General features: G+C 32.0%; 1 protein-coding gene across 1 annotated transcript in view; it reads right to left on the bottom strand.

Annotated features, from left to right (window-relative positions):
* LOC108913578 (gamma-aminobutyric acid type B receptor subunit 1-like) overlaps positions 1–16,522 on the bottom strand; it is a gene marked incomplete at its 3' end in the record, with an annotated part of 145,620 nt that overhangs the window by 51,926 nt on the left and 77,172 nt on the right. The window contains exon 3 of the mRNA XM_018719145.1: positions 3,767–3,901. Within this exon, the coding sequence (XP_018574661.1) occupies positions 3,767–3,901 (135 nt within the window). The remainder of the gene's footprint in view (positions 1–3,766; positions 3,902–16,522) is intronic.

Raw genomic sequence — 16,522 nt, 5'->3', positions numbered from 1 at the left:
GCAAACCAAAAAATCACATTTTAAAATTTTGCTCACGTCAAAACTTTTCCCTCTCTCGCAATTTTTCACAAAATGTTGCGTTTCTAGTAAAAAAAATAGATATATCCGCATTACATAGTTCACTATCTCTATAAATTTATTGTTAGTTACCATTAAATTTTATCGAAAGTGCGGTAAATACTCCCATAAATCTTATTAACAAGCCAGCAAGAAATCAATTCCAATCCGAGATAAAAACTAGGGGTAACTCATTGTTCCATTCAATTTTCCACAACCCAAACAACAAATCCACTTAAGTTTATCAGAAACACTATCGCTAAACTATGGAGCGTCTTGCTTATCACGCAGGAGAGCAAGCTACGTGGGCAGGCGATTCGGAAGCCGGCGTCAGGCTGTAAACACAATTTAGGGCGGTGGGGGATGAAACAGCGTTCGTAGGTATAAGCACCCCCCCAAAGGTTGATTCCACAGATATTTTACACATAGAAAAATATGTGTGGGAAACAACATATGTCGAATTTCGAAATATGTGATGTTTTTAATGCGGTTTTCTCCATATATGTGTATTTTCTTCATTGGTTTTATAGGTATTTGTTATATGAATCATAAAGGAATATTTCTAGTTAAAACTAATACCTACATTTTAAAACAATGTTTACACAAATTTAAAAAATACTTTTGTAAAAGTAAATATCAACTTCTATTTACTTAAAAATGTGACTTCGTTTAATGTTAAATCAGAGATCTACAAACATTTCACAAAAGTTACTGTTTTTATTGCAATATTCAAAGCATACCATTTCGCAGCCATCCTCAGCAAAATTGACTCAGACCGCTATAAGTAGGAAATAATTGATTTTAGGACCTAAGTACCTACTTTAGACAATTTTGGTCAGTAACACAAAACCAACAACTTATCACAATTTCAGCCAATTTGACAGAGCCTACATTTTCATAAAAACCATGAGGGATTCTTTAAAAGTTTGTTAATGGTGTAAATACTACTTAAGAGGTACATTTTTGTTTTTTTAAACATATATTCATATACAAAATATATATTTTCAATTTATTCGTAGATAAAGCGACTTTTGTAAGAGACAAAAAATGGTGTTGAAAATGGTTATTGGAATTTAGGTCTGCTTGTTTATGAAACAAAATATGCTACGGTTTCAGATGCGTAAGCCTTGGAAACGTAAAAAAATCTCATTCCTATTTCGGCAGTAAGCTAACATTTCTGTATAAGACAACAAAATGTTATTAAGAACAGATTCTCTGGGAAGGCTTAGGCTTACTTTGATTTTTTGCTTGAATTAATTTTTTTTTACTTGAATATATTTCTGAGTTCTTACAGAAAAAATGATGTAATGAAAATATTTAGAGCGAAATTTGTGATATAAAAAATTAATATAGGGGTCGACACTGAGATATCGAAAAAAGTTGCATATACAGGGTGTCTACTATAACAGGGCCACTCCTATGGATCTCGCTTAATATAGGACGCTAGTCGAAAATCTTTAAATGATTTGTTGTATTTTTTGAGTCTTTTATGTTCGTAAAAACAAATTTCACATCAGCTTTGTGAGCAATCATAAAAAAAACCGGAAAAGTACCGAAAGTTTAGGGTCGTCTAACTTTTTCATTTTAAGAGATATAGGAAACTTAATAAAACTTCATGGCAAAATTGATATCTTTCACATAATGTAAACATATTTTTAAAGTATCGTATGTAATTTGCTGTAACCACTACCCAGGCAAAAAAAAAAATTGTCATCGAAGCAGACTGTGGCTACAAAAAATTACTTGTTTTTTCCTCTTTCATGCGATATACCACATGATTGTTGCCTTTATCTTTTATATTTAATACATTTTTTACAATTTTGGTATAGAAAATGTAAACATTTTCGTGTTAACGTAGAAATTGTTATAGACACGTCAACTACAAAAAATTTAATAAATATAATGTACTTTTAAACAAAATACAGATTTTCTTTTCACGTTATTATAATATTAATTTTTTACTTTAAAGAAAACTGAGCCTTCTTGCACAGATAAAGTAGCTTATGCTAAAGGTAGCACGCTATGAGAACAAATGTGTTATCCCAGTAATGTCATCATTTATGAAATTGTTTATCTCTTAAGGAGAACAGGGCAATAGAATAAGCAGTTTTGTTAATAAAATAGGTAATGTTAATATAATTATGCAAATAGGAAAAATGAGCAAAACAGTGAGAGATTGAAGTAAACTACAATGTAACACACAGTGTAAGAAGGATTATATATAATAATGGTTTCAAATGTTATAAGGTGAAAAAAGTGCATCTCTTGAGAGAGGAAGATAAATCGAGGAGATTAGGGTTCTGTAGGTTGTGACAAGAAAGAAAGAGGGAAAATCCTTTTATATGCAGAAGAATTCTCTGGTCAGATCTGTCTAATTTATGTAACAATGGATTTTTTACTAGAAAAATTTACTTCAAATGGACTAATGGTAATTTACATTGTCATGGAGAAACTGCATTTCAGCAGAGGTTTTCAGTAAACGTTTGGATTACAATTCTTGATACCAAAAGCATAGGACCTTACTTCTATGATGGTAAACTGATGGGTGCCAGCTATTGCAGATTCTTTGCTTAAAAGAAGTACATTATATTCATTAAATTTTTTGTAGTTGGCATGTTTAAAACAATTTCTACATTAAACTACATTTTTAATACCAAAATTATAAAAAATGTAATAAATATAAAAGATAAGGGCGACACGCAGTATGCAACAAAAACATATAAGGAATTTTGATATGCATTGTGTATTAAGCGAGGTACATAGGAGTGGATCTCTTGTAGTAAACAGCCTGTATATTTGCAAAATATGTTTTTCATAATCAACTAATAGAGTCAGGTGTTTTTTATTTTTTACAAAATTAATTTGTATGTAAATTTTAATTTGATATTAACATTCCATTTATCAAATTCATTGTACTGTAACTTTATTAAATATGAAAATTATAAGAAAAACAATTAAACACCTGCTTGTATCGCTACTTGAAAACACCGCTACTTGAAAACACCTGCTACTTGTATCGCTACTTGAAAACACCTGCTTGTATCGCTACTTGATATAAATTTCATCGAAAACTTTTTCGTACAAAATTGTCAGGTTAAAACAAGTATATATATTTATATGAGGTGGTACACCACCTGCATTCTTATCAATTCGTGAGCCTCTGTGGCAGTAAAGTGTCAAAGAAAATTAATTTGACATAATGTGTATGTTTAGCATTTTTTCATTATTGGTTTAAAAATAATGAGGTAGAGGACGCTAAGAGCACCTGTCTGCGTAAGAAGATTATTATGAAAAGAGGCAGACAAGTCTGTGCACCCAAAATTAGTCGAAAAGTGAAACTGATTGAAGAAAAAACCGCAAGAACGCCGAAGACACAAACACAACTGTCCCGCCGACTCTTTGAAAGACAAAGTAAGTGGTTCCTGCTCTCTCAACTAGCACATAACGCACATACATGTTAAAATTAATGACAGTGTATGAAATAAAACATGGACAACATTTTTAATAGGATAACAGCCGACCTGAATCCTTTACGGTTACGAGATTGGCTAAAACATAAATCTAATAGCAAACCAAATTTGCTTACAAGTTCCGTCCCGTCGTAAGTACAACACGTGCACGCCGTGAAGTACGGCTACGAGCTACACTCACGGGAGATTCCGTGCCCTCAGATTAATTGAATGTATAAGCGATATAGTTAAGCACTCACCACAACAAGGTTCCACATCTTGGCTGCCTCCGCCACCGTGGTGCACACCGTACTACATCCTGCTAGCAGCATCAGCTTCGTCGGCTCGTTGTAGAGGAGATTATACATGACGCTGGCTCCCAGGCCGGGCTCGCACTGTAAATTAGCATACATTAGGGATCCACCGCTACAAGACTGTTCGACATCGAAAACAAACAAAACCGCAACAAGCCGCGGCAGCCCCCGGAGGCGGCTGGCTGTCGTACCGCCTCAAACGTAATTGCTCTACTAGGTTAGGGGATATATGGCGTCGGGTACACTTTTTATGTAACAGTGGTCTTACTTGCCACACACAAAAAGCTACTTGGTATAGTCAAATAATTTTTGATTCTATTAACCAAATTATTTGGTTATACACGGTGTCCCGATACTTGATACAAAAAAGTCGAGGACAAATAGATAAGGTCACAACAATATTAGTTCTTCATATAAATTTTTTTCATACGGGCCTTCGTTAACAAGTTATAGGCCTTCAAATGTAAAAATTAAAACGTTATTTTTATTTAGTCTCTAAACTATTAATTTCAACATGATGCAAATTTGGCGATCGATAACACATGCGTACATCTCGTTGTTTATGTTGTAAGTGAAACTTCATTATGCCCAGAACGCCAGGGACGGACTACGCCCAGTGGTTAATAATCCAGAATAACACAGATGACGATCTCAATCTGCCTGTATCAAAAATAAGTTCCCTGAAGAATCTGCCAATGATAATAACCTCTTGGTTCAACTCGGTAAAATTAATAGTTTACGAAATATTTTGGATTTTATGTCACAGCGCCATGGAGCGGCACCTTCACCATTTATTGTTTTTAATTCTTAATTGGACATAATTACTATGTTAAAACCGTACTATTTTTATATTGAGAGCCTAGAAAATCTTACTGTCTCCAAATGTAATTTTCACTAACAAAATTTAACAAACTTACTTTACGCATAACACACAATAGAAGAACAAAAGAAGAATAATTTAAAGTAAGTTAAAAAAATAATTTAGAAGAAAGGAAACTATGAAAATATATTTTCAATATGGGCGTCTTCCGCCTCCACACACTTCCTAAGTCCAATGTTATTTGTTTGTACACGAAAAAGCATTTCTGGGGCGTGTCTAATATCACAATGGAAATTAATTCTTTGTAGCAATTCATCCCTTGTTGCGTACACTAAACTTTTCAGGTATTTCCACAGGAAGAAGTCCGTCGGGTTAAAGTCTGGAGAATGTGATGGTCATGAAATTGAGCCTCCTCTCCCAATCCATTTATTATTAAACACAATGGATAAATAATTTCATACATCAATATTGAAATGGGGAGGTGCTCCATCGTGCATGAACTAAACGTTTCTTCGGATGTCTAATGAAACATCGTCTAAATTGCAAATTATTTTGCAAACTCTCCAAATATCGATGTCCATTCAGACGTTTTATAATTTTATTGAATAACCGAATTTTACCTATTTGTGTACAAATTCAATAAAATTTTAAAATATAGCGTGTCAAGTCCACCAAATGGGAAAAGCTGTTTCAAATGTTATACTGATTTATCAAGAAATTACACTTAATTCCAAATCCGATCAGTTTCTAGCGAAATCTTTGACTGGACAGGTTCTAGACCTTTACTTTTAGAGACAAATAATTTGCTGTAAAAACATGCTGTTACAGTCTAGTTTTCTATTTTCAAGATATTCGATTCAATAAAAAATCCGATAAAGAGAATGCTTTATATAGAAAATTTACGTCACATCACAAGATGCATTTGAAAAGAAAACAATCTCATTTGGTTTAACTGGAAAAACAAAACAGGGGTGCGAAAATGCCATTAAATATAATAGCTGCGGAGCGCGGTTTCCACATTTATCTCTATTTGGCGAAGAACAGATGGAAGAAGACAGAACTTTACAATTATGACATGTCCGTAAAATTGTTCCGAGTACGTAATTCATTAGTTCTCCCTTTTGGATGATTGTTCGTACTGGAGCTTTGAAAAATTAATGGCGGATCAGGAATCTCTCAACAAAGGTTGTTGTCATTAGGCACGTTTACCGTTTGGTGCTTCTACTTAGTTCAATTCTAAAATGTTTTTAAACAAATGCCAGATACAAAAACAAACACATTTGCCCGTAAACAAAACAAACGATTATTAAATATGTATTGAACAAATCAGACAGATTTTATTTATAGTATTTCATACATTCCATAAAATATTTAGAAAAAAAAGAAAATATATTTGCAGACTTCTACCTATTTTAAAAATAGCTTCAATGATGCAATATTTTCATCACAGTTTACTAGTTTTCCCACCATGACCTGTCTACAACCTAGTGATATTTTTTATTTTTACTGTAGCCACATAAAAACAATATTACCATTGTTTACTACCACATTCTACCCTACATTTGTTGTCTCTTTTGTCAAGGGAATGGACGGACAAATATCAAATACGGTAATAAAATATTTTATAACTAAATATAGATTTTTATTAGATATGTACTACCATTAATCTTTTGTATTGTCTTTTTTTTCAAAACAAAATATTAAAGTCAATTTGTCTAAAATTTAAAGTAGATATTTAAAAGAATAATGAAATCATGAACTAGAAAACGTCTAGAAAAGATATAGATATTCGAAGTGGGCATTTTTCAAGTTGTATCATTGGTATCTCGGTTGCTTTAAGAGGTACAAGGTGAGTTAAGTTAGAACAGAGATACGGTATTTGGTGACGAATAACTTGCCGAAAACAAATTTGATCTATAATTTTTCATTTTGAAGTTATCAATAAAACACTGAAAATTTTTATTTTCGTTTTCTTTTTAGTCCTGGTACCTGTTAGGACCGAGAAAAACACGCGATTTCTGTTTTTCTTATGGGCACCATACTGAATTTTGGAATTTTCAAATTTATTTTTGTGGTTACTTGTTTGTTTTCGTCAAATATCAAGTAATCCCACATTTACAAAGAGTTCTTTGAAATCGAAACATCTAAGTAAGATTTTTAAAGAAATTTTGACAGCTCAGTTTTTTCATGGACTGTCAAAAAGCAGATAATTAAAAATTTTCGCATGAAACAATCACATACTATTCATTCAATTAGCAGCATTTTTATTTATCTAAACTCTTACTAAGTATGAAAATTTATTTGAACTGACAAAATTTACCTTTGAAAAAATATTAAAAATATGGGTTTTTGCATACATATATTTGCGATCCAAACAGTTTTGACTGAACTTTCTCATTCCTTGTCGTTCATTAACAACATCGGAAGAAATTCTGACAGCAATTTCATTTGCTCAAATGAGACAAATTCGCCATCCAATTATCAGACCAAATCATTTATAAGAAGAATTAGAAAAAATACATAAATATTTAATAAAAGATGAAAAACTTCCATTTGGACCAAGTCTAGAGAACATCTTAAAATACGAGAAATTGTGTAAAACATCTGTATTCCAAAAGGACTTTAATATCTACTTTATCATAACAGTGTCTTTAACAGAAATGAACCCATACAACTACTATAAGTTATACCCTTTACCAGCGATGAACAATGCTTTATTGTACAGATCATTCCAAATAAAAATTATATAATCATGAACTCAAATTACTCCGTACACACGTGTACGGAAATAGAAATGAATAAATTTTTATGCACTTACCATCCTGTGCCAGAAAGAACTACAAATGAACCATGTGAAATACACTTTAGTAGTTTTTCCCTAAATCAAGATAATTGCCAATACATCCAAATACACAATGATAATCCAAAATCACAAAGAATTGAAAAATCTAATTCCTGGATAATTTCGACAACTTCTACTAGGTATAATAATGGAGAAGGAATATAATAGGAAAAGAAAAAAACAATTAATAGGAATAGGAATTATCCTAAAGAAAATCATTGCTACGACATAGTTTATACATACATTTATGAAATTGTAACCTTATCATTGCTTATTAGATATCAACATAATGATCATCAAATAACAGGTGCCTATAGGATGTCCTAAATTTTTGAAAATAATATCTTTTGAAATGTGAAGTAATGTCATTATAAATTAAGCATATTTGATAGGTATAGGCTCGTCTAAAAATTTCTAACTTAAAAGATGGGGGAGAGAGGATGCCTTTTTGCCTCACATTTATGCGTTTCTATGAAGATATTACAGAGTTCTGCTAACAATAATTTTATGAAATAAAATTGCCGCATGCAAAATCCTCCTTTTAGACATATCTACTAATCAGTTATTATCTTTTAGTTTATGGGTCCCCCTTACGAATACCATATTTCAGACGCAAACAAGAATTTTGCACGTTCTGGATGTTGTTTTTGTATTGTACTGTTAAAAATGGGCCATAAAGAATATCGTAATTAAAAATAGACAAGATCAATGTTTCACATAATGTAGATTTTACTTATAATGGCAAAAAGTGTCTTCCATATACTTAGTAGTTTTAACAATTGATTTATATATTTTTCAAATTTTAAACCATAATCAAAAATGACACCTAAACTTTTAGCCTCATGTAGATGAATACGTTCGTCCTCAATAGATATATTTATGCCATCACGTATTTCATCCACCTTTATTTTATTACTAAACAATAAAACATTAGATTTATCACAATTAATATTTAAACAGTGATTGGATGCCGCTTTAATAAAATTATTTAGATCCCTATTTATAACAGTACGTGCATTTACCACTAGCTTGGGGTCAAAACTGTAACAGAGCTGGGGGTCATCGGCATAAACGTGGATGTTACAGTTTTGAAGAGTTTTAATGAGACTAAACGTATAAACAGCAAAAAGCAAAGGACCTAAAATAGACCCTTGAGGAACTCCACTCTTTAGTTCTAAACAATAGAATGATTCATCATCAATCATAACCATTCGTGACCGATTAGTTAGGAAAGATTTTAATAAGGGGATAGCACCTTTTGAGAGACCTTTGTAGTGCAATATTGCTGTCAATAAATCATAATTTAAGGTATCAAAAGCGCGACTAAAATCCAGCAACACCAGCACAGTACATTTTCCGTTATCTATGGACCTTACAATATTATCGATAATATGAAGAAGGGCAGTCGTGCAACTATGACCTTTCCGAAATCCGGATTGAGTTCCAGGTAGTATTGAATTTGAGTCCAAATGTTCTTTTAATTGTATCCCCATAGCTCTTTCAAGAATTTTATATAAAACTGGCAAAATACTAATCGGTCGCAAATCCTTATATCCAAGTGGATTTGTTTATTTTGGCAACGGTTTTACTACAGCAATTCTCCATAAGCTTGGGAAAGTATTATTATGTAAAGAGTAATTAATAAATATGAGTTATATAAGGAATAACATAAGGGCAACACAACTTTTTCAATCTAGAACTCAATCCATCTTCACCAACTGCATTCGTTTTTATGAGAGCAACTGTCTGGTAGACAAATAAATCGTTTATTTCGTGAAACTTAAAATCAGTATGAACCACTTTTTAATTTTTATAAAATGATAACAACGGCTCTGGAGGTTCTTTCGTTTATCGGCACAATCCGACATGTATCTATATTAGAACACATGATTGCAGGCCATCATATACCCAGTTTCTTAGTTTTTTCAGGATCCCCTTATGAAAAATAGTTTTTTGGCCATATTTTCCGTAAATGAGCAGCTCAGATTTTCATTCCAACGAAAATCAACTCCAGAAATGTTCTAGAATACCCTCCCTCCCCCCCCCGTTCTTAGATTTCCGGGCCATTTTTGACAAACCTATGCATCATTGAGGATAGCTGTGCATACCCTTGAGATTATTGTATTTATTTCGGCTTCCATCTTTCGATACTTTTGTGGAAGTTTTTAAAATAAAACTAAATTTTGTTTTTAAAAACCCAAACCGCTCGGCACAAAAGTTATCTCGCGTAAACGATGACGTCGTGGTACCTCGTTGAATTGTCCGAAACGATTGCTGCGAAGAGTCGCCCGTTATTTATACCAGTCAGATGCTTCTGTTATCTATTCCAGTTGTGGAATAAACTTATAAAATATAGCAATAAAATGCTAAACCCGTGCATTTCTGTTTCGCAGATAATAACACAATAAACCCGAGTTCAAATTTAATCAAGTATTGTTATATGTCCTTTCATTCATACCTGCGACAAAGTGCGCTGAATTCAAAATACGGACCTGGGGCCGCTCCGTTCTACCACATCAACTTTTTATTGCCCCCGCTGCTCGAAATGTATAACTTATATGACTAACGGCGTATTCCGCGTCCAAGGTTTGTTTTATTTCCTTTTGTGTTTGCCCTGGTGTGCGCTTTTACATGTAATATCGTTTTACTAAGCGCAATCGATACGCCCCGGCTGCAAAATGGTTACACTTTTTCATACTCTCAGGGATAATCCGATTTCGTTAAAGAGATATTTTGGAAATTAATACTTATTTATTTTGATCTTAACTTGTTTTCAGATACGATTTGATCCTACAAACTAAAGTCGTGGAAACAAATAGTGCCGTCGGTTTTATACAGGGCATTTCATTAACAATGATCAATGCAGCTTAATGGAAGATCCCTGTGATCAAACAGTGGTTATAGATCCAAGCATGCCTAAATCGACTGTTGTTCCATTTCAGTCTACAAGATATCTTCATTTAAAACAAATGCAAGTTCTGTAAATATTCACAAAACTATATTTTAGAAGTACGAAGCTGATTCGAACATATGAAATTTTTTTTCTAAAAAATCTTATGAAATAAAGTCAAGCCATATTCTATTATACTAGAAATCTAAGCAGCCAAGCCTTAAACTGTTGATATTGCGGAAAACATGTACTCTATGGGTAAGTTACCTCTACAAGCATTGAATGATACTATAATCTTTTTAGAAATGAAAGAGAGTAATAAAAGCTCATTATGTATGCAAATCGTGAATAAATATAGTACTGGTGCTTATATTCAATATTTTTATATTATGTTTTATCGGTATAGATGAGGTGTACTTTTAACAAAACTTTGTGCGATCGGACTGTACTAAATTGTAGCAGGTAGCTAAAATTTAATCCCCGACAATCCGTCTTTGTCTATGCCGCTTCAATTTCTCGGTCCATTTCTCTTATAAGTAAACAATATAAAAACAGCATTTCAAAACATGAGGCTACTTTAAGCATCATAACCGGGTTAAGAGGGTTTTTAGTAATTCAAATAAAATTATTCAATATTATTATCAAAATATTTATTTAAATTTAATGAATAGACTTTTATTCCACACAAAAATATATGTATTTTGAAAATTCAAATTATGGTGAGTAAATGTAGTGTTGTATAAATGTACAATAAAGAAAATAAAAAAGTAGGTATATTAAAATTCATCCTCTGAATATTCTGATGAATTATCTTCGTCTCCTAGATTGATAACGATAGGTTCCACAGTAACGTCAATTAAATTATCGAGTTCCCACATTTTCTCCTCTTCTTTTTGTACATGATGTATACATCTTTGCCAGTTATCTGCAGTTACTCGTTCCAAGGAATTTTTTAACAAAATTTTCACGTCACTTAATTTAAACGTCGTATTATTTCGCGCTACATCTCCTTTTACCTGCGCCCAGACTAATTCGATTGGGTTAAGTTCACAGTGATAAGGTGGTAACCGTAGTACCGTTATTTGGCGATTTGTTGCCATTTCATCGATAACATATTTTTTCTGATCTTTATTAAGATTGACAAGTGTCAAAAGTTCCTTTTTCACCATATTTGTTTCAAAAGAAATGTTTTTTCCGGATAACCATTGAATTATATCGGCTTTCCTCCAAGCAGTCGTAGGCGTCCGCTCGGTCTGCCGTGAATGGTAACTGGCATTATCCATGACAATTACAGACCCCGGAGGAATAAGATCCAACATCTGTGTAAAATACTCTTCGAAAACATCTGCGTTCATGTCTTCGTGATAGTCACCTGTATTTTTAGATTCAAATAAAAGTAAACCGCCATCTACAAAACCACTGGCACTACCTATATGTGTCACTATTAATCTTCGCCCTTTACCTGAAGGTGCCTTGAACCCTGTTGAAAGTCCATCCAAAAATGCTTGTCGAAAACTTTTTACATTTTTATCTTGCCATACTTTTGTTACAGTATATCCCTCGTTGACCCAAGTTTCGTCTAGATAATAAATATTCCTCCCTTCGTCACGGAATTTTCTAATTGATCTTAAGTAGGATCTTCGCCAACAAATAATTTCATCTTTATCGATAAGAACTGACTTCCTGTTCTGCTTTTCCCAGCAAAAATTCAACTCTCGTAAGACGGCCCATAATTTGCTTCTACTGATTTTTGGCAAATCGTTGTCCTCTGAAAGTTCACTTAAAATTTTGTTTAGCGTTGGTATTTCTTTTTTAAAATAAAATGAGTGTACTTTTCTGCGAATGACATTTTTGAAGAAATCATCTATAACGACTTTTGACCTCCCTGTAGATGATTTTGGGGGATTTACAGTATCTTGTTCATTTTTTGTTTCCTTTAAAAGTCTGTAGATAGTCGATTTTCCAATCCCTGTCATTTTGGAACACTTTTCCACGATGTCGTCAACACTGTTGGTAGGATTTTGGTGTTTCAATGCATTAAATACATTTAATATAATAATCTTCTCATTCTGAGACAGCGCACATCTTTTCACGCGTTTAGCAGGTACGTAATCTGATAAGCTCGACATTTTACCCAAACAATATTATATCCACTGGCACAATATTAGTGACTATTGTGCCAGTGGATAAACTACTGCACTAGCACGTCTTCGTATATTCAGCTCTAAGACTGGATTGATCTGTCACAATACACTGGCTCCTGCCCTATGATGTATCCAGTAAAATATACTAATGTACACCCATTACCTGTTAGCATTAGTGTTACTCGATAATTACCTGAAACGAAATATTAGCACGCCCATGGCCGGTTCTTATCTCGGGGTTTTATTACTCTCTTTCATTTCCAAACAGAGATGCATGTATTAAAAAGCTAGTAATAGAAAATTAGGCAAAATAAAATCTAATAATATGCCTAAATCAAATTGAATTTTTTTTCTAAAAAATCTTTTCAAACGAAGTCAAATAAAGTTCTTCGATGCCAGAAATCTATGTATGTGCTTATTTAAATGCCATATAATCCCAGACAAGACCATTAATTGATGATACTGCAGGAAACAACTTTATAATTTCCAAAACTATTGCAACAACCATTTTGAAAAATTTGGTAAAATATGCTTTATTAATGGATATTTTAGATATAATAAACAACCTCATAATGAAATCAGATGTTTCGTCATTATTCCCTTCATCTACTGTTTTCACACAATTTTTTTTTCCTTGAGAACACAAAGTAATGCAGGAAACAACTATTTTCTTCATCTGTAATTTCCCTTCTTCTCCTAAATTTTCAAATTTCTGCTTTCTATCTCTCTTTCAATTTCAATTTATTCTGCTTCCAAAATAAAACCATTTGTGAAAGATTCTCAACGAAATGGAAGAATTGTCATATGTTGTTGTTACCCACAGAACCGCCATTTAAGATTTAAATGGAAAACCTATACGCTTTTCCATTTATAACAATGATATGACTTTCTTGTGTATGTATTGACCAATTTAGGTTTTTTTTAATTTCAGTGTGGCAGATATACGCGAATAAATAAATAAATAAATAATAACTAAAATCTAACATTAATATGCTAAGCATAATTTGAATTACAATGCAGATTAATTTAATAATAAAATGAGTTCGCTATTATCTGTATTATCAAGTCAAAATGTAAGTTATTTTATTACTAATTGTGAAATAATTCTATAGGCACTTTTCTGCCTTTTTTTTTAATTAATGGATTGTTTCCTCGTGATATTCAATAATTCTGATTATCCTGGAATTTATATACTTTTCTGCTGGAAGTAATGGCAGTGTAGGAATGAATAATCGAAAATTAAATAAATAGTGAAATGGAACTAATTTATTATTATTTTTATGTAATAAACGACTGAATTGTCCAACGCTTCAATAAAAAAAATAATTTCTATTATCTATCAGTCCGTGCGACAGATAATAAAAATGACGCCGTTCGGTTTCATATTGATTTTCCTGATGGAAAATTATTAATTTATACGGCTGGATTAAATTACTGAAATAGTATAAACTACCGTACCGTTTCCCATACAAAGGAAGACAATATTAATCGTTTCCGTGGCAAAAAATACATTTTATTGTACTTTCTTTTATGTCACACTAGCTTCATTTAATACAGAACAAAAGAAACTAGGAAATTGTTCAGTTTCAACTAACGATTCAGCGCGAGTCAGACTCGTTTAGTTAAACGTCGGCATGACGCTGCCGTTAATTGAGTTTACAAATTTATGGAATAAAACAGATATATTAAATAAATGTTCATGTGACTTTATCAAGATAAAATATAAATGGGAGAAGGTGTTCGGGTCCGCAGCTGTCGAAAAGTAAATTAATATAGGAAAAGGATATATCACCGATAACTTCATACTGTTTTTAATTCAGCAGTTCTGTTCCAATAGATCTTATTTATTATAGCCAAGTATTTTTAATGAAAGTTATGAATTGTGGATATTTCAGAAACAAACGTCAACATTCCTTCACTTTAACATTATTTTCGGCAATTACTCCATTGAAACAAGACGAACAAAGAAAGTAACTGTGCTATAATTTATAAACGTTATTTTACAAGTATTTTATGTTTATTTTACATTTTGTATAATATTTAACTTACGTTAACGACCCCGTTCAAGTAAAAGAATAATTAATTGTTGTTCTGTAAACATAAAATTATCTATCCGTTAGGGCCCCTTAGGGTATTTTAAAGAAACATAAAGGTTCACCTTGGAGCTTAGTCTGATGATATTCATATTTCTTGGGATAATAAATTTTGTGTCTCCGAGACTTGTCAGATAATGTGGGTACCTATATTTTATGCAAGGTGAAAAAATACCCAGGAGTATTATTCATTACCATTTTCTCGTCGTATATTTTCGCTTAAAAAAAATAAGCCTTCTTCTAAAATAACGGCGAAAAAGAGTCCAGTTGCTTCACTTCAGAAAATCAGGACGGGATTTAGGATATTATACTGAAGGTAAAGAACTTTATTACTTAATTCAATTACTGACTTTTGATTTACGTAAGTTACAAAAAATAATAAAATTAAAACTCAAATAGGATCAGTATATCATTATGCCTCTAAATTAACAGGTGATTTCAAAATGTCATTCCATGTGTTATTTTTATGAAATACTGCTGTTAATTTTTTAAACGAACTTGTGTATCAGAATCATGAACAAATGTTTAATTAAGATGAGAATTCAAGTTTATTGATATTATTTCATATTTCGAATAAATTAATAGACAGAATATAAATAAATACACTTTGGTTTAGGCATACATTGTTCGTTATTAATTGTTTTTACGTTTTTATTTACGTTACGTAAACAATATGTAGATGAAATTAAGTTACATGCCCATAAACCTGAAAAATTTATATACCTATGCAAGAAGATATTATACACATTATACATATACAGGGTGTTATTTAAGTACGTGACCATCAAGAGGTGATTCTGTGAGTTATTCTAAGAAAAAAGTTTATATAAATATAGGTCCGGTAATCCTTCATTTTTAAAATATAGGATGTCAAATTTTTTAAAAAAACAGTTTTTTCGTAAAAATTTTAACAATACTAGGTATAGCCAATTATGTTGCAATGTGGCAATGATATTTTTTTGCTAGCATTATTTTTTATAACAATTTCTGAGACTAGAATGGACTACTGATATGGAAAAAAATAATAGGTACACCCCAGTTTTTGATAGTTTGGTAGTTTTAATTTTCTATTATGTTGTCCCAGGGACATGCAATAAAGTGATTTTTATTTTTTGGTCTCTAAAAAGGAAGTAAGATACGAAAAAAATTCAAAAGACAAAAATTATAAATGTTTAAAAAAAGTCAGTGGCACGCATTTTTTTTCAAAAATATTGGTTAAGATTCACCCCGGGACGCCACTGCACCTAATAATTTTAATCTAGATCGGCTAAAGGATTACTAAGATTTTTACAAAAAAAACGATTTTTTAAAAAAGTTTGACACCATGTACCTTGAAAACGAAGCATTACCAGACTTATGTTTATATAAACTTTTCGTCTTAAAATCACCCAAAGAATCACCCTTTGAAGTTTGGCCACGTACTTAAATAACACCCTGTATAGAATTTAAGTAATATTATAAAAATGTGAAAACAGCAAATTTAAATGCAAGTATTACTTTGGTAGTATTTACGATTAACAATTTTCTTTTACTTTGCCGTTACAGAGCTACTTTTTTAATATTCTAACAAGATAAACAAGATAAAAGTAAGTAGAAGTATATGCATATATAAACAGAAAGCATTTTCTGTTTAATATCTAATAAATGTGTCTATACAGACCAAGGCTTAAGTAATAGGATAATAACTTGTGCAAAACCGTACTTATCTTATCAACTTCTACGTCACCTGTTACATAGGTGTTGTATAACAATGAAAAAGTAATATTAACGGTCGGTAGAAGGAAGCACAAAAAACAGGCACTTAGGTAGGAAATTCTGGAAGGAAGCCTAAATAGTTGAAGATAGTTAGTTGAAGTGCGAACAGTGTGGAGATCGGCAGTAAGACGATCGGCGGGCAGTGTGACAAAGTAGTG

The sequence above is a fragment of the Anoplophora glabripennis genome, unplaced genomic scaffold (genome assembly GCF_000390285.2).
Source record: "Anoplophora glabripennis isolate ALB-LARVAE unplaced genomic scaffold, Agla_2.0 scaffold759, whole genome shotgun sequence".
NCBI lineage: Eukaryota > Metazoa > Arthropoda > Insecta > Coleoptera > Cerambycidae > Anoplophora > Anoplophora glabripennis.
Note: the sequence above shows the minus strand (reverse complement) of the source record. Positions and strands in the feature narration are given on the sequence as shown.